At 40.7% G+C, this 19,697-nt stretch overlaps 1 protein-coding gene across 7 annotated transcripts in view; it reads right to left on the reverse strand.

Annotated features, from left to right (window-relative positions):
* The window catches only part of CTNND2 (catenin delta 2), a 712,671-nt gene that overhangs the window by 294,182 nt on the left and 398,792 nt on the right, over nucleotides 1-19,697 (reverse strand). For 3 of the 7 annotated variants that reach the window (XM_014260357.2, XM_088053643.1, XM_088053646.1), the window contains exon 7: nucleotides 16,141-16,273. In XM_014260357.2, coding sequence (XP_014115832.2) covers nucleotides 16,141-16,273 — 133 coding nt within the window. Of the gene's footprint in view, nucleotides 1-6,541; nucleotides 6,609-7,675; nucleotides 7,761-15,847; nucleotides 15,958-16,140; nucleotides 16,709-19,697 lie in introns of those variants that run through there. The other 4 variants (XM_088053651.1, XM_088053661.1, XM_005531707.3 and 1 more) reach the window with 4 other exon arrangements.

The following is a 19,697-nucleotide window of genomic DNA, read 5'->3' on the forward strand; positions in this document are numbered from 1 at the left end:
TTTAAGAAGAAGAGCTACAAAGTCGCAATACTCTCTAAACATCTCTAATAGTGAGAACAAACAGTACTGTCCAGGATTTAAGAGCTCCTTGGAAACACAAAATATGCAAGTGATAATCTCAATGTTAAAAAAACCCATTCGGATTTGACCAGATAAACCATTCAGCCCTCATTCAGAAATCCTTGGTCATTAATATATAATATATATAACGTATTCATTGATCAAGAGTCCTGTTAAACAATTTCCTTATGTATATGATGGAGGAACATCATTAGTGAGACATGAGCTGACAATCAGCAACCATTGTATTACCCCTTATCAGTTACATGTTAACAACTTAATTTAGTTTAATTAATTTAACTTTGTTGCAACCCCACACCTTTCAACACACTGCAGACCTCTGGCTACTTGAGGCTCTAAGTATCAAAATCAGACTGAACACACTACAACACTTTGCACTTAGATGATACATCTTTCTGACAAGGAAGATTAAAGATCCACAGCTGGCTGCATCGATTCTTAATTTTACCTATAATGACAACATTGCTTAGACTACAAGTTTTTTTTAAAAATCTGAATAACAACCAACCCTGGACTACAGTAGAACTACAATAAGCCCATCATTGAAATAAAACCCTGCAGGCACAGAATATGAAAGAGAATCATAGGAATTTTGTGGCTTTGATATGTTGCATGCTTTTCACAGGACTGAAGGAACTTTTTGATTTAAATAGCACATCATGGCTAAAAATCCTTTTTGACATGTTTCTCTTAGATGCTTGTCCTGAAATGCTACTATTAAATAAATAGCAGCATAATAATAATAATAATGCTAGTTAATAAATAAATATACGTATACAGTAGTTCAGGTCATAGTTTCCCTGCAATTCTGAAAAAGCAACATGTGAGATTTTTTTCCTCTGAACATACTGAATATGTAATGAAACATGTTTTACAGATACTAATCTTTTTTAATTTCCATAGTAAAGAAATTGATGTGAACACAAGTGCAGAATTAGAAGTGAACAGGAAGAAAAGTAGAGTCAAATATTCACAGGGCAAGTTTTGATACTGACTTTGTTTTGTGCCAGAAATTTATGCAGAAATATTTCCAAAAGGCCTGCCTGAATGTATGCTTCTTCTAGACATAACATTGGAAAAGGAAAGTATGATCAAGAAGCAATATGGCTATAAATAGAACTAATCAAAAACTCAGATAAGGGGAATGTAACAGCACTGTGTGATGAAAATTACTGTACAAAGAGAAGAAAACACTTCTAACCCAACTACTGAAAGTGAATACAAATTGCTAAGACATGACAGATGGTTAAATTAACCAGTAAGACATGACAGGCCATATGGCAGTACCAGCTAATGCACACCTTGGTACATCAGCTTGGGCCCCTAGCACACTAAAGGATCTGCAGTCACTAGAACCAGGACACAGTCTGTAGTGAATTCTTTTTAGCTGGGTTTAGAGTTTTTTTTTAAACAAAGGATTCCCCCCTGTTTGGATTTTACATATGCACAAACACAAATGTATCAATGTTTTCTTTCCCAAAATACTAGAATGAAAGATTAACTAATGAAAGCTCAGAATTAAAACTTATTTCTGTCTTTACACTTTTTCCATTCTCACTACATCATTTTCTCTATGACTTGGGACTACTTGTACAGATACACAAAGAAATAATGCCCTCAGTGAATTGACTAATTACACATTGATGTCGTTCAACTGATACCAAATTCTGGATGTCTGAAAAAAAAAAAAACCATGGATATCTTACTTTGGCATCTTCAGCCCACACTGTAGGAGCTTACCACCAAGCAAAAGGCCTGTGCCCCAACATTCAAGTCCCCAGAACCGAAAGAACAGCTTTGTCTCACCTGATAGTATCTTGGATTGCTTTTCCTCAGGTTTCCTACTTAAAAGATTGAAGTGCAATACGATGCATGGTCTGGAGTGCTTCTTGCAAACTCTCACTGCACTGTCAAACCTACTAGCACTGTGACCATCAGCATACTGCCACATTCAGCTCACACTGTGGAATTTCCCAGACATAATTTGTCCATTAACCAGATTAAGTATCTTAGGAAAGTCTCCTCAAAACAGATTGGATTTGGCTGCTTAAAGGACACCACAAAACCAGCATCTGAACTAGGACCAGCAGTTTTCACACCAGTGCTAAAAACAGGAAGGAAGGAAGAAAAAAAGGGATTACACTTCTATAAGTGTAATAAATAGGCCCCAAGTAAACCTTAAAAATCATTCAATAAAACTTGTTATGCCTTTTAATAAGTACTCACATAATTTTTATCCCATTTAAACTAGTTTTTAACCAAATATTGGCATCCATTACATTTCTCAACATATTTGAAAGAAAAATAAAGGTAAAAATATTTTTAAATGGTCTACGATTTTAGTCATGCAATCTGACTCTACTGCAAAGTATTGTATCAGTTATTATAATTCTAAGAATCTAGGGAAAACAAAAAAATAACACTACAGATTTGTACCTCATCCCAAGCATTGTCTTCTTTTTGCTACTGCCCTTGTTCTGTTGAAAGCATTCACCTGCTTAAAGCATTTTATCAAAAATAAATTGCTAGTGGAAAAGAAAAGTTTGAGTGGGAGCAAAGATATAAGAGGCAAATATAGCCAGGAAGAAATAGCAGATTAAATGTGACAGGCAAGTTCAGAGAGATAATTCCTATTTCATTTCTGATCTAGGGTACTGTCAATGAAGAAAAAACTAAAAACAGAAACTGCCCCAAAGCAACCACTACCATACATCAACAACTTGCCTTCAGCAGGGAAGGAATATAATTATTTTTTTTTTTAAACCATTTAGCAAATTATCATACTGGGTGTTACTTTGCATTTGTTTGGGTTTTTTTCACTCCTCTCTCTTAAGCTCTGCCTTTTCCATGCCCCTCAATCCTGCCAATTTTACAAGAAAAGGGAAAAGAAGTCCCATGCACAAATGGGAACAGATGCTGCTATCTGGTTATACAAATCACTGATGCTAACTTTCCTGCTCATTCCCCACTTTGAGTGAGGGCTGAGTGCCTCAGCAACAGGATGATGTTACTAAGCAACAAGACCAAGCAGCTCTGCATAAGCTGTTTGGAAAGTTCACCACAGCTACACAATTGAAAATAATATTAGGCCTTTGTAGCAGCTGAGATCTTTGAAGTTTTACTTATCTTACAAAAGATAAAAATTTATTATTTCCAGTTCTGAATGCTAATAGTTTGTGTTGCACCATGGGCTCTATACTGATGCAGGGACTGTGGCAATGCATTCAACTCAGCAAGTAAAGGAATGAAACACTGGTGTACTTGATGAGACATGCCCCAAAAGCAAATATCCAGAAAAAGATCCCTCTATGGGACAGTGTGTGAAACCCCACAGTGAATGCTTCACTGACAAGGATTGCAAACCAAAAGGAAGTAACAGCACGTCCTTAATTCCCCAATGCTGTGTCTGCCTTCTTTCATAAGGCTGTACCTCAGCAAACTTAGAGACCCAATTTCTGCTGGTTAAGCAGCAGCAGAGGATAAACATCCAAAACCCCAATGGTCTTTGATGGGCTAGAGACCACTTCCAGCAGCTTGAGTGATTTGCTAAAAAGCACTGCTGCCTCCAGTGAAACAAATCAGGCACTATTGCACTAATGCCTCCTGGTAAACTTTAACTTTCTGATTGTGTTTAACACTGTGGAAAAGCACAGCAGCTAAAAACCCAGCAATTCTGAAGCCTTCCCCCAAACCGAGCATCAGCTCAGTCAATCTTAAACAGAGCAAGTTCTAACAGCAGCTCTGGTGCAGGGGGAAGGGGGAAACCTTTCCACATCAACTCCTCCCTGCACAGAGACCAGAAAGAATATCTAGAGCTTAAATCCAACTACAAGTTAAATTCTCAAGATTTCACAGAGAATTTGTTAAGGAAACTGCTTTGTGGAACAGTGGTTCCCAAATGAAAAAACAGTCACTGTGGGAAAGGTAACACCAGAAAACAAAACTCAATTGGGCAATGAAGTGTCAAGTCTGCCCAACTACAGTATTCCTCAACTGGCTTGTGCTAGGCAACCTGAATTCTTTATCTAATTGTACTGTCCTTCCTAGAAGTTCACAGTTCCAAGAGGTTTTCCTGCTAATAAAGAAAAGGCAAACATAGTTCTAATGAACCTGGATTGTGCATCCACCTTTTAAAAAGTATTAACTTATTACGAATAGTCTTGTTTTGAAAACCTGTGTTCCAGTTTCTGACAGACACAGTTGAAATCTCAGACACTGCATGTGGGGTTTACTCACAGAAAAGTGTTGGCAACTTATCTTTTGTAATTCCATTTACAAGAAGATTGCACATTATTAAAGGTGTGTATAATACTAACTTTTGGAAATTTTATCTGTTAGTCTTTGTACTCAAACTTGCCTTTCACTAAAAGAATAGAGAAAAGCATCAGTAGGTATTTGTGCGTTCACATAAGGTCATCGTTGATAGCCTCTGGGAAGACAAAGCGTTTAACATTCTTTATCCTCCTCAGTGAACACTTACTTGCAATCCCTGGTTTCTGGACTTCACCAAGACATGAGGTGTAAGTATGTGACATTCCAGGAGAAAAAAATGGAGTTCATTATCTTTGTCTTTTTCTCAATGCCAAATTCAAGAAAGGGAAGATATCTCTGGATATTCTGTGACACACTCATCAAGTTCTCACTATCCATTTGAGACTCGTTGCATTTAAAATATGTGAGTTAAAACATGAACGTTTTACTAAATGTATACATAATCAATTTGAATACAATCTAACTAAAGAATTTAATTACGCTGTAAAGAAGTTTAGGCCAACAATTACCCACTTTACAATTAAGCTCAAAAGATTATTCTACCATTATTTAAGCCAGTTTTAGGTTGTTTCCATTATATACCTATTGAGACCTCTGCTAGAAAACTTAAAGTAATCTATTACTAAAAACCATTATAATCTAAAACAATTCTAATAGGCATGCTCTAAATGAAAGAAATGCTAAATGTAGAGACAAAGAAAAGGAATACTGTTTATACCATGACACGGGTAGCTCAAGGACTTAAAATTTATCCTGAAATAATCATTACATCCCATAAAATAAAGTTCTCTTTTAGTTCATTATTCTTACTATTATAGCAATCACTCAGTAGCATGCATTTAGTATCCAACTTCCAAAAATTCAGAAAAATACCTTACATAAAACCTTCCACGATAAGTTAACAAGCAAAGGAGGAAATGGATGGCTACAGATTCTTTTTAGCAGGAACTTATTGTAAGGGGAAAAAAAAAAAGAGCAGAGAAGAAACAAACACAGCAAAACATGCTTTGCAATTAACCTCACAAATTCAGATTATTGCTGAAAAGCATGGCCAGAAAAGGACCACAGGCTGAAAGAGTGCTGTCACTCCAGCAGAGAGTCCATGCTAAAATGAAATGGCCATGACAAATGCTGCAGGAGACAAATGGTGAAAGAAGGTCACTGGCAAAAGGAAAGCAGATCTAAGATCAGGAACATAAGAAATGTGTTCACAGCAGTTTGCAATGAACTACTGACAATGTTCATCTTTAAGAATGGCTTTAACACGAATTTCAATTAGAAGAATGAGATTCCTTTTGGAATCCAAAGGTGACAAGCACTTGAGGCATTCTGAAGTGTCATACAATTAGTTCCTGGTTATTTATAAATGCAAATTGACACTATTTGCATGACAGTGGTTTCCTTGCCTGTGAAGCCAATACTTCCACAGCCATATGGCTGGCTGAAGACATGTGCATCAAGTTTTGTCTGATTTTACAAAAGTGGTCCAAAATCTACTAGACTGAAAAAAGCAGTGACATGCAATCACAACCTTGATAAACTTCAGAGAAAAAGAGTTTTTCAGCTAAGACATTTAATTCTTGAATTCCTGGATTCACAAGATAGGCTCTTAAGCATGGCAGAATACAAACTATATCACTTTCGAGGAGATGCTCAGTTATGTTCATCATTAGCTGACTCTTGCCAAAGGCATCTCAAGATTCAAAACAGACAAGGATGACATGAGCTACAAAGGAACTACAACATCATACAGAAATAAACACAAAATTTCCATGAATAAACCTTGAAAACTTTGAAGTTTGGTCAGAGACCAGACAAAGTGCAATCATGGCTGGGGGATCACTGTATTCACTAGAGCTATCAGGTTCAAATCTTTTGAGGGAAAACGGAGGAGCACTAGCTGACAAAGACGCTCCAAACACATCATGGTTGATTAGTCAAAACCCTAAAATCAAAGGCTGATGGTGAAAAGCAACTCAGAAGATAGCTTTAGCTCTCACTCCCTCCTTGGTCAGATGAATTGTAGAAATACAGAAAGACTTGGGTTGGAAAGAACCTTAAAAACCATCTAGTTCTAAACACTTCTCACCATGGGCAGGGATGAACTATCCCAAAAGCTGCCACGGACTCAACTAATTCCATCTTTTTTCAAAGAAAGTAAATCCTTCATCAAATTAATTATTCTTACCAGGATTCAGCACTCTTAGCAAATAACCTCTATTCATCACGTGACACAATGTAATGCAGCTTCTCCTCTGTTAAGAAATGGAGGAAACACACTAAGTCCGGTCTGTGTACAAGCTTCTTTATTTCTTGATAATCCATGCAGGATGGTTCAGAAGAGATGAAGGCTAGAAAGTGTCTCTTGCCTACAGAGGGTCACAGCTACATACAGTTCTCCAGATGAAGTCTCACCCCGTGTAATACAGCCAGTTTTGCTTGTTATGTGAGGCCATGTTAGGCCATGAAATACTCTATTATGTTCCTAATACAGGTGGCTGAGATATGCTACAGTCAACCAGGTCACACAGGTATTTTTCTACTTTTCTTTTCAGCCAAAGATGCTGAACATGTAACCAGCTATTAAGTGTATTATTACCTCGGCTACAATCTGTTCTTTCCCTCCCATGTGCAAAACCCTTTCCACAGAAGATTTATCTTCCTCTCTTCAAAAAATGCCTCCTAATATTCCACTATCAAGAAGTTTCCTTGGATTATTTCATGGTTTTGTGACAAGATAATGAAATGTAAAAGTATTTTTCAAGTAGCCAAAAGAGTTCTCCTTATGGAACTTTATTAGGAGTACCCTTCCTTTCCATTACTTCAATCTTCAAAATGACAAACTGAAAATGCTCCTTTACCCAGGTCCATGGCCAACTACACTCTTACAAGAAAAACCACCTTCTCTAGCTTAACTAAATATTTCCCAAGTGGCACTACAGAAAATCCATGCTCAAAGCCCTGACAGGAAATAGAAAGACATCAAATATCATCTAAGCAAAGGTCAGTAAGTAGATCATTCCAGCACAATCTGGTTTTGGAGAACTCATATTGCAAACTGTCTCATTAACCATTCACTACCTTCATGTCTTATCCTTTCTATCAGTTTATGTTATAATGTCCAAAAAGCACTGTGACTAGCAGATCTGTAATTTTATCTTTCATTAAGTCCTCCTTTTCTCCAGGGTATATTAGCCCTAAACATGCAAAGGGCTGTCATCTTGTCCCCCTCCACCTTCTTTTCCCCTACAAATATCTGAGAGAGTTCAATTCACCCTCCTTTACAGATCATGCTCCCAGGACTTTAAAGAGCTCATGACACCTTCTGGTGATCAAATGTAAACATGACTGCATTCCCACCAAACCAGGATGCTCAGGAAAGTTGTGGGTGGGGGAAAGACCCCATGGAGAGGTGTCATTTTGCTCTCCAGTGATAGGAAATCTGCTGTAGTACTAGAGGTTCACAGCTCCTTCTCCACCCTTGCTTACCTCCCAGGCAGCACTCTTTAAACCCAGGGACAGCTTTAGCCCTACAATCAAAAGCTTTTACTGCCTGATAGCAGCACAGCTGGCTAGATGATCAAAGGGATGCTTTGCACCTGGATTGGACAAAGAGGATAAGGGACCATAAGGCAAGATAGACACACACTATGGAGGAAGTAAATATAGAAAAGCATAATCAAAAATTTCCTCAGTAAAGGGAGCATTGCATGACATTTCACACCACTTGTATTCAAACTAATATAGCACTTTTCTATTACAGTATCATAGAATGGTTTGGGTTGTAAGGGACCTTAAAAATTAGTTTCAACCCCCTGTCATGGGCAGGGACACTTCTTCACTAACACACTGTAAGTTGCAACTTGATGTACTTATTAAAAATCTATGTGATACAACTGGCAGTTTCATATGCCATGCCTTATAATTTTAAGATTAGTCATCACTTGGTCCTTCTCATTTCAGCATATTAAATAGTAACTTTTGCTTGTAACCACTTATGACAATGTAGTTTCATGAATTCATTATCATTAGACAATGTCTCTCTGTCTTCTCCAATACCACTCTTATAAAACCATAAGGTATTCTGTTCTGGGTCCACATCTATGTGATCTTCAAATCTGATTACTGAAAAATTGCCTCATTTATCTCCCATGATTGCTCATAGAGCAAATTTGGCCCAGTGTAGCTTCTGGCAGCTGCCACCATTGACAAATAATGTGTTTCACCTATGAGCACTCTGCATGTGGCATGGGCAGACATGGGAAATCTCCCCACCCCAGCTTTGGCCTCAAATAAAGGGGGCCTTCCTCAACGGCCCAGTTTGCCATCTTCTTTCTGCCATAATTAATTACTTTTAATTAGAGGCACCTGCACTGTTTTAAAGAAAGTATGTGCACACAACGAAAAAAACCCATTATATATGCCAACAAATGGAAGCTTATGTTACTGATGAGCTGCATACTGTCTTTCTAAACCTCAGCTACTCCATCTACTCCTAACAGTTTCTGCGCCACAACAACTGGAAAGGATAGGTTTTCCACCATAGTAAAAATGAAGGACTTGTTCTCACTTCCTTTAAATACCCAAAGACCATGATGAACATAAGACTTCTGTCATTTTTTATCAATACTTTTGCAACAAACATTTCCAGGCTACTGAATAACACCTTGCAACAGGGTTTGACACTGAGGAAGATGCAGCTTTCACACGCGCTTTCCTGGCCCAATGCACAAGCAAGACAAACACAGTCATCCCATTTTAGACTGTACAGCACGAATAAATATTTTCACTGATGCCACAAAAGCCTGAGTGTCAGAAATTTGATAGAAGGGGATTTGCTTGTACCCCCCCCAATCCCATACAAAAGCACTCTCTTCTCTCAAGAGAAGAGGTCAAGACCAAAGACCTATGCCACAGAATTGTACTTTTGGCAGCTGAAGAGGACATGAGGACACCACTGAGACCTGAAGGCAAAAATAGGTTGTAATAGGCAAGGATGAGACCTAGCCTCACCAGCACACCCTTAAGACCCAAAAGTACGGATGTATAATCATTTATGAGGCCCTATTCTCTTCCTGCAATCTCTTATTAAAAATAACACAGATCAACCTAAGCAAGACAAGCATAGGAAACGTAGTGCTGACACTGGTTAATGTATTTCCATTGCTTTGACCTAAGTTCTATGAAGTCAGGTTCCCAAAACACTGCTCTTTGACTTCATACATTCCACTGGATTTCAGTAGCCAAGAAAAACTGGCAAATTCCAGCTCCTTGGTTTACCTTTTGCTAGGGACATAGACTCCTCTCTTAGCTTTCTGTCAACTTTACGTCCTTCTTGTTCTCCTGCTCAGCAGGTATATAAGCAGAGACATTTCAAATTCTGCTCTAATGCTTAAGAAATTTCTTTTAGTTGCTTGCATGGTTAAATTCGAATCCTGGCCTTCTTAGGTACACTGCTAAAGTTCAGGACCAGAGGCCAGAAACCACATGCGTGGTTACCAAGCAACAGCACAGGCTTCAGTAGTCCCCAGAAGCATGTCTGATGTTACATTCATCTAAAATCCCAGAAACAGCCATTGCCATCCAGCTTCCCAGTCATTTGGTTAAAATATTTGCAGCTTTATACAAGTTGAACCCATTTCCAGCAGTGCCGCACACTGGTGCTCTTTGCCCAAAAGCTTGTTAGTCTACAGTACTATTTAATACCCCTCTGAAAGATCATTAGGAGGATCAGTCAAACAGTCTCCCTTATCAAGAATGGGAAACAAAGGGACAGGTGATGATCAGTGAAAGAAGAGGACCCAAGTTTAGACACACTTTTTGTGTTTGTTCAAAGATGCACATGGGGCTTCTTATTTGGCTCTTGACAATTATTCCTCTCCTGAGCAAATTAATTTCATGTAATCTAAATCTGAAAGATACAGGACCAAAAATCACAGCAATAATAACATATTTCAAAGTCATCCACCTTATTCCTTCAGCTTTCTTGCTGTCCACTGTCCACTGTGGATACCTCTTCCAAGCTGGAATTGAGCACTATTGTAACAGTTCCAGTTGTAACAATTAGAAACACAACTACTGCAAAAGAAATAGATAGAATAAGTGACAAAGAAAAGCAAAGTGAACACTGAGTTGTGCACTTGTATCAACTACAAACCAACACCAGCATATCTAGCCTCCAGGCTGCAATGTGGAAACAAGTACTTTTGTATCAGAAAGCCACCAAATTCTATGTTCTGATTAATATTTAAAATATTGCTGGATATTACTCAAAATCTTCCACTTTGTTTTCTTATCTGAAAGAAAGAATCTCAAAACAAACAAGAGTAGAGAAGAGAATCTCAAAACAAACAAGAGAAAAAAAACTCCTAAGACTGCAGTGTCTGTCCCAGAACAAAAGAGCATTAACAGTGTTATCATGTGTAAAGGCTCTGGCAGCAGATAAAGGAATTTTCCAGCTAATAAAAACAAAGGAAAAAAACTTAGGAAAAAAATCTATGGAAAACCACTTTGGTTAAAATTAACGAAGCAATTTGGTTCTCCCTATAAAAAAGATACTCATGGGTTTCTGTAAAAATACAGAATAGTTACTGGAAACAATTGAGTGTCCTTTCCATTATGATCAATCATATAGATGGTCCAAGAGCTTATCCTAAAGAAAAAAAAACCAAAAAAGCCAAATATTTTTCTTCCTTGTCTGTCCAAAATGTACAGTGGCACATTTTATTTTATTATGACTATTTTATTAGCTCAGCTGTGTGTCTCAGGTGGGGATTTAAAGGCACAGGGAACTTTTAATTCTGGGGTGATTCAGACTCACTTTGGCTGTAAGTTAACAGTAATGCAGCTCTTCTAGCACAAATACAAGTATAGTATGATTTACTGGAGACCTCTAACACTTAACAAGATAATTTTTTAAAGATGGCAATGAACTAGTGATATATAGATGATCCAATATCTTCATGCAATCGAAAGGAAACATCAATCCATGCTAGAGGTCATGTACATCAGTTATCCCATTGCTTAAGCTGATCTGTGCCCCTATGATTGAACACTGACATGCTCTAACATGTCAACACTCACCATCAAATAGAAGTCCTGTCATAAACCACAACAGGAAACCAGGGCTCAACATGTCATGAAAAGCAGTGAAAAGCTGCTGAAGGAGAAAGGGCAAAGGAAGGTCCTCAGAAAAGAGAGAGATGAGTGAGGCAAAACATATGAAGGAGCAGAGGGAACCAATTAAGACCCTGATCAACTTAGAACTCTTTGCTCAATAAAGAGTAAGCATATTTTATGTATTAACCCATGCCATGTTTTTATAAACTGGTGTTATTTTAATGTTAGCACTACACTTGCACACAAACAGTCCTACTCAGAAAGGAAAAATTCTTTTCCATTTTGATTTTACAGGGACTTGAAAGAAGATCATAAACACCAGGCTTAGAACTTAAGTTTCCAACACTGGTAGAAGCAGGGCTGTCTAGAGGGATGCTGCAGCTAGTTTCAGTGGAATGTGTCACCACTAAATGAAAGATAGCTGCATAATATTCTTTCTATCTAACATATCAAATGATTCACACCAACACTCATTTCATAAACGTAACCTTTTAGTACAGCCTATGAAACATGGCGCAGACTTCAGGCAGGATTATTATTCTTTTAGTTTTCTGTAATAAGGCAATTCATAAAACTACTTTCCATTGCATTATGTGTCCCTAGTCTTCCCTAAACCTGGATGAAGAGGCAGGAGTAGCTTTGTAACATTGCGGCTGCTACCAGCCACATAATCTGAATCACAAATCACCTGAACAACACACTTTGACTGCTTTTTTTCCCTCTGCTCCTAAATAAACTCAGTACTCTTTTAGTACTGTCTGTCACACTCTGCCCAACAAGAGATACCTTAGAATAGCGTGAGTAGTGGGCACTTGTGCCATGATCTGCCTCCTGAAAGAGTTTTCCCGTATTTCTGCTGCTTGCCGTCCTACACACTCCTTCCAGGCAAAATGGACTGATTTGGTGAGCTTGGCTCCCCGCCTCACACCAAAGCTCAGTCCAGGTGTGGAAGCTGCAAGAAGATATTTACAAACTGTGCTTTCTGGATTTGGATTGCTGCTTGAACAGACGGTCGAATATGCTTTGGAGCAGTGCAGAGCAGAGAACTACTTCTAAAACTGTAATTGCAGATCATAGGAATGAAGCAGCTAGACTAAGAATAAACACAGCAAATGTACACTCACCAGAGCCACTATATACACATGTACACACACACCCATACACACACACACACTTGGCAGTGGCAGCAGCTCTAATATAACTAGACTAAAAACCATTTCTGAAGATGTTTCTAAGGTTACTCGGTTAAAACTGAGTCATTGCACGCTGTTGCATGTTTCATTTGAAATTCAGGATGAAGGCTGAAAATTGTCCTTTTTATAATTTCAAGTTGTTTCATAATCAAATTTGTAGGAAATTAATATAAATAATGCTATCTCCTCAGTTAAGTCTCACACGGATTATGTTTTGGGCCATCTATGTAACTTTTTATTTGAATTTTTTTTAAAAAATGGAACTTATCTGAATGTCTTCTCTTTTAAATATCTAAGTCTGGCACTGATACAGTTTGGCTTGTCAGTACACTGAAACCCAGTAGTATTCATGAACTAGATAGCTCCAGGACAAATTTCTAGTATCATGCAAAAATAATTAAAATAAATGCATTATCTGTGTTTCAAGTAATTTCCACAAATACTTCTTTTTTATTGCCAGATATAAAAAAGATTACTTAGTATAACATCATCCCTGTGATGACACATACATACCAATGTAACTTCACATTAATCACAGCAGGCAAACCATCAATCAGTGCAATGTGACAACTGTTCTCCATTCTTCCTCCTCCTCTCTCTCTCAAAAACCCCAAAAAATTTCAACTCATATTTGGATGTTTTAAATAAGAAGCAAAACCACAATTTAATGAACATTAGCTCTTCAAAATACAATTGCTTGGTCTCCTTCTCAGAGGGTTTGATTTCTAACACAATGACTGAAAAACTCCTGCAAAAATATAATATACTTACAGCTCAAATTCCAAACCTATTCTGAGCAAAAATACTTACAGAAAAAAGAAGAAATTTAAGATTGCCTTAGTAGTATCTGTAACATCTGATCCTGTCTAACTCTAAAGCACATGCTAATTTTAAGCCTCTGAGTAGTCCATTGGCTTCAGTGAATCCAGTGAAAGTCTAGAAGATTAGTCAGGCACTTAACACTGCTAACAAATGTGTAACTACGGGATAGCAGGGAGGCCAGAAGGAACATGTGTAAGAATGGCAGTAGAAAATAAGGGGTAGGAGCACACAATAGAAAACCTTCGCAAAATAATGGATCATGTGATAGAGCTCCTTTCAAGGACTACTTGAAAGGCATGTCACCACTGTGGGGAAAAAGAAACAAAAGGTATTTACTAACATGGTGTTGCTTACACTGAGTCTTTCAAGTAGCAATGGTCTCTCTCTTCAGGTCTGCCACCTTATACTTACTGAAGTTACGCTATTTTCCTTTTGTTATAAAATAAAGCAAGGAGGGTTTTTACATATCTTAAAATCAAGTCCCTAAGAGATGAGTGACCCAGTAGACTGTTATGTTTATTCTGGATTAGCCCAACACTTGGTGAAGTTAGTGCTGCTTTATCAATTTTTAGAAACTCAAAAGCAAACTCAAATCGCTCAAAAGCAAAATCACTACTTCCCTCCCATAGGAAAATCCACACAAAAATACAGCAGCCATTTCCTAAATGCATGTATCATCTATAGGCTTTTTCTTTCACCAAAGCCATAAATCAGTAAATCTGGTAACGCCCTGCAGTAGGCTTTAAAAAGATGCAGGTTATGCAAGATGCAGCAGTCTTATCAAAAGCTTTTATTTAAAAGCAATCCAAGAAAATGAATATCAGTTCCTTAACTTTTATTCAAAACAAAGTAGAAAATCCTTTTCTAGGAATTTCTGTAGGAATGTCTGTAGAAGCATAATTGGTCAAGAAGGCCAAAAAAGCCTAAATCCACATTTCAACTGCAATCTAGCCCAGGACTAACAGTTTCTGTAGCACTTCACAGTCATTATGCTGGACCTTAACCACTACATAAGTTTTAGACTAAGCTATCATCACAGATTTGATGCTGCAATGCTATAAAGATGCCTTCTTAAAAAAAAAACAACAAACCAAATCCCCAACACAACACAAAGTTCAATGCTAATAGTCCATAAATAGGAGAAAGTACTATGCATGTCAGAAACGACCCAAAGCATGCTCTATCCTAGAAAAAATATAAGAAAAATCAGAATAATAGCTCATAGTCACAGGTATTTAAGTTTTAATTCGATTTTTTTCTCCATTCCTTTGACACTGGCAGTGTCATCCATGCTTCTTTTAGACTCAAACAACTCTTGCTATAGGATGAAGTAAGAAAATTCTCTAAAATACAAAGTCTGTGGCAATTCTATATTTCCACTGTACAAAAGCAGTACTTAATACTTGTGGCCAAGTGTGTTGGACTACAGCAAAAGTTGTATTAATGTAACTGCTAAATAAACCACTTAGTATTCTGAGTACTCAGTATTCAGTATTTGGCAACAGGCTTGATATAAGCATCCCAAGATCTCGAATTTTACCTTAATTTAATGATACTGTCACTTTACTCATTCTGAAATTAAAATGTGTTGTTTTATACATATAAACACATATATATGAAGATATAAAGTTTTAAAACTCCTGCCCTTTAAATGGGAAAAAAAATCCAGCAAATAGTTCTTAAAAGGAGATAGATCAAAACTGTATTTTATTATTAGTTAATTCCATCTGTGTGTTTAGACACACTGGAATTATACAGGATGCTGACAACAGCTGGAGTGGGGGAGGGGAGGTGGCTGAGAGGAGAAAGGAGGGTGAGGTCTTCACTCCAGTAAGAAACTTGTGTACCTGATGATAAAGTCAGCCAAACTTCTTTATGTATCCTATTTATCTTCAAATCTATTTATGTCACACAAGAGAACATAGGAGCATAGCAGCTGTTACTATAGCAATGAAACTGGAAATTTTGAGAACACAAAAAACCCACCCCTGAAGGATTCTCAGTTTAGCAAAGAGATGGTTTGGAGAATAGCACACCAGTATCTCACTTCTAGAATCTGCTCAAAGTCTGCGTTTACAAAGACATTAAATCAGCTATAACAGCCTGCTCCCCAAAGAGCAATCGGAGACAAATCACCGCTACCTCTTACTCGGCACACTGGGAGTTACTGCTAAGTAACCCCAAACTTAGCAAGTACGCCTAAGCCGCATGTAAATCCGGGGAAGAGTGATTCCCTGCGAAAGGCCCACAGGTTCTGATCGCGGCAGAGAAGGGATTCGCCATAGTAACAAACCCCCCACCCGCAACGCGGGTCACAGCAGGGAGCGCGGCGAGCCCGCCCTCCCCCGCAGCACGCACACCTGCCCGGCGCCGGGAAGGCGGGACGTGCCGGGAGAACTCAGGTACTTTACTCAAGCAGCTGCAGGCAGCCTCTCCGGGCACGACCCGGGATGAAACCCACTCGCAATTCCCCCAAGTACCGCTCTTCTGTCAAACCCCACTCCTTCCCTCCCGTCCTCGGCCGGCGGCCCTGCCACCCCGCCTCTCGCCGTCCCTCGCCCCTCGCCGCCTCCCTCCGCGGGCGCGGCGGCACCGCGCATCCCCGTCCCCCACCGCAGCAGCGGACACGGGGCGCTGCCGGCCGCGGTTTTACCTGCGAGGGAGCCGGGTCTCTGCAGGGTGGCGGTGGCGTACAGCTCCTGGGAGTGCTTGCTGTACTGATCGGCAGCGTGAACCAGCCGCTTGGTAGGCGACAGGGTGGCGTAAGTGCCGATGGTGGAGCTTAACTGGTGGATAGGAGAGGAGGAAATGTTAGACTGGACGGTGGGCGGGGAGGTCACTCGGATGGGGGACGGCGACACTCCCGCCGAGGAGACGACGATGTTGATGGGCGAGCTGGTGCTGTAGGACTTGGCCAGGCGGCTGGGGGACTGCTTCGGGGAGGAGAGGCGCTGCGCGGTGGCGTAGGCGGCGCCCTCGGCGGCGGAGCCGGCCCGCGGCAGCTTGGTGGGGGAGCCGCCGGGCTGGGCGGGCAGCGGGGAGCTCACCCGCTGCGCCGGCAGCGTGGAGCTGGCGTAGTAGAGCGCGGCGGCGTGCTGGGGCTCGGGCAGGTGGAAGGCGCTGCCGTGGCTGGGCGCGAAGGGCTCCCGCGGCTGCGGGGCGGCGGGCGGCGGTGGCGGCTCCGGGCCGCCCGGGTGGGCGCCGCGGCCCCCCGGGCCCTGCTGCGGGAAGGAAAGGCAGAGGCGTCAGCGACGGCGGGCGCCCGGCTCTCCAGGCCCTGCGCGGAGCGGTGCGGGGCCGCCGGCCGGAGCAGCCACCCGGCCGCACGCAGCCCCCTCTCTGACCTCGAACTAGGCCGGCACCCGGCGCCCGCGGGATTACGGGAGTAGGTAATCTGCTAAACCATTCCCGGCCCTTCAGGGAAAAAGCGGCTCGCGTCGAGAGGCACCAAAACTCCTCCCGACGGCGCTGAAGCAGGCACCCGGCCTTGGGCACAGCGCTTCAGGGCTCTGGTGCTGGAACGCGCTCGCCTGCTGACCCCTAAACCATGCAGGGTTTAGCCCCGGCTCATATACTTAGGTACATACATATACACATATATATATATACACCCGCGCCCCTTTATTCTGCACGCAATAGAGAAGAGCGGCCGAAGTCTCGGAAAAGCCTTTAGTGGAGTAACTAAATCACAGCAATCTGTGTCCATACGAGGAGAGGCGCCGCACCAGGAACTCGCTGCCCTGCGGCCCCGACCTCGGTGAAGGGGCGGAGGGAGGGGAAGCCCAGGCCGGGGCACGCCAAGCCCCCTGGCAGCATGGACAGCGGCCGCCCCGTACTTGTTACGCGGTACGAAGTGGGCGGGGGGTACGGGAAGAGTTGGCTGGACCAGGCTCTTCCCTGGACCGCCTCCAGCGGGGATTCTGCTTAGGGAGGGAGGAAGGGTGAGAGCTTCCTGCGCCGACCCGCTGGCCGCGGGCAAGGCAGCGCTGAGTTCCCTCTAGGACCAGTAATTGAGGGGGGCTGGGAAGAGGGAGCGAGAGAAAATCCTCGGGAGATGCTGCCTATGAGAAATTTCGGTTCTGTGCCTGAGCTGCTTCTGAAGCCGCAGAGGATGGAGCTCGCGCTCACACACAGGCGGCTCCCTCTTTTTTTTTTTATCTGGGATCTGAGGCTCAAGAGATCATCTGTGAGTCTGGTAACATTAAAATCCTCTCATAACTGCACCCCGCAGTGAGTGAGATCTAGGCGCTTGGTTGGAAGATGCACTGTTGGATTCAGATACTGCTTTTTTCTGGTTATGCAGGGGATTTACTTGAAACCTCAGAACGTGCTCTGGATCCTTGGAGATGACGGCATAATTTGAATTGGTCTGACCGGTGCTTTGCCCAAACACACACACACACCTCTCAGCTACTGATTTTCCTTAGCCAGAAGAAGCTTTAAAATGTGAATAATGAATTTTGTGACTCAGTTCAAAGAGGTGTTGTGAATGCCAACAGCAGCTTTGTTATTCATTGAATAGCAATGTGGTTTTTCAGTAGCATCCTTCAAAAAAATAAGTGGGCCAAAGCACCATGTTCCTGGTATGAAATTTGATTTATTTGTACTAGGATATTCAATAAAGGGTTCGGTCAGGAACTGAGAACAACGTAACTAATCGGAGCAAAAAATAAACAAGATTCAAAATGCCAGAAATCTGTACTTCTTCCTGTGTATGCCCACTGGAAATGTTTCTGTCTTTTTTTAACTTTTGGAGCCTGCCCCTGATCTTAAATTCTTTGTATCTGGGGGAAGAATATGTATTTTCCTAGACAGAGACAAGAAACAAGGCTTTGGAGAAGCTCCTCCTGGAGCTTTGCTCTCAGTTGTTAGTAACATGGAAGAAGCTACCAGTACTGACATTGTTCAGGCTTCTCAAAAGAGCACTGCTAGACCCAAACCTCTCCGGCTCTGATAGGTTCTGCACCTCACAGAGCAATGGCTTTACACACAAATGAAATGTAAACTGTTCCCCTCCAGGTGCTCTGTATAGTGACTGCCAGGTGAGCAAGGGGCTCACAGAAGGAAGTAGCTACTGTCTTTTGAGCTGGACTGTTCGGATTGCAGCAGTGAGTAACCAAACACTACAGCTTCAAATAAAAGCCTTAACATTTTCATAAATGGTGGACAAGCTCAAGTTACTCATTTGAAAGGCTCCTAACAAAAACCAGGAAGGAAAACTGTGGGAACATCAGCAAACTTTTAAAAGCCACTTTCATGCTGAGCTACTTACCGTGTATGCTTTAAATTGGAGAGAAGGACTAATCTTCAGCTGACTGTCCAGTAATGTATTTGACAGGAGTACAGTTTTCATTTTCCAGGTTTAGATGATATGGTAACAATTTTCATTAAACAAAAACAGGCTGGCATGATTTAAGACAACATGGGCAGAGCAACTTTTGCACATAATAAAATGCCGTTCAAACTACCTACATTATCAACTGATGTTTGTTAATAAATTTTACTTTTTGGACTGTTAAGTGGCATAATAATAATAATAATAATAATTTTGTAGTAAACACTGTTCCAAAATACAGTCTTCTGCAATGTTACCAATGCACCAGTTCTTCAACATGCTGGCAGTGCACTGGTAACTTTTATTGATCCTAAGGGTTATAGCCAAGCACTGTCATCATGTATACAAAATTTCTTTTTCTAATGTAATTCTACACTGCTTCATGTGTCAAGGATTTTGAGTAATTAATTTCAACCAGTATTATCCCATATTCCTAATAAATCTCTATAAAGCTGCAGGCATTCTGCAAGCAGTATTTCAGAAAAAAACTCAAAAATCCCATTTCATGATGATTTGTTATAGGGAACAAGGTGTAGTGGTGGGACACAATAATTAAATGCTTAATTAAAAATGCAGTGTATAGCACTTTCTAAAAAGCTAAGCATTTGCTCTGTGTGAAGGAGAGAACTTATAGATGAACAGATTGCAATGAAAACATTAGCATGCAGTATTTTCTAGGATGTGACTAATCTCAGACCTGTCTTAAATGTACCGTGAGGCTTTTAGGTTTTTTCAAAGGGCCAGCATTCTCCACACATGTTTTCAGAGACAGAATGTGGTTTAGTTTTTCATTGTGTTTCTTGCTGTCTGTTGCTTAAGACAGCCATAAAGATACATCATTGTTCACCCTGCAATGTGACGTACTTCATAGGGAA

The sequence above is a fragment of the Pseudopodoces humilis genome, chromosome 1 (assembly GCF_049639895.1).
Source record: "Pseudopodoces humilis isolate 2021_Gansu_Grassland_sample_001 chromosome 1, ASM4963989v1, whole genome shotgun sequence".
Classification (NCBI taxonomy): domain Eukaryota; kingdom Metazoa; phylum Chordata; class Aves; order Passeriformes; family Paridae; genus Pseudopodoces; species Pseudopodoces humilis.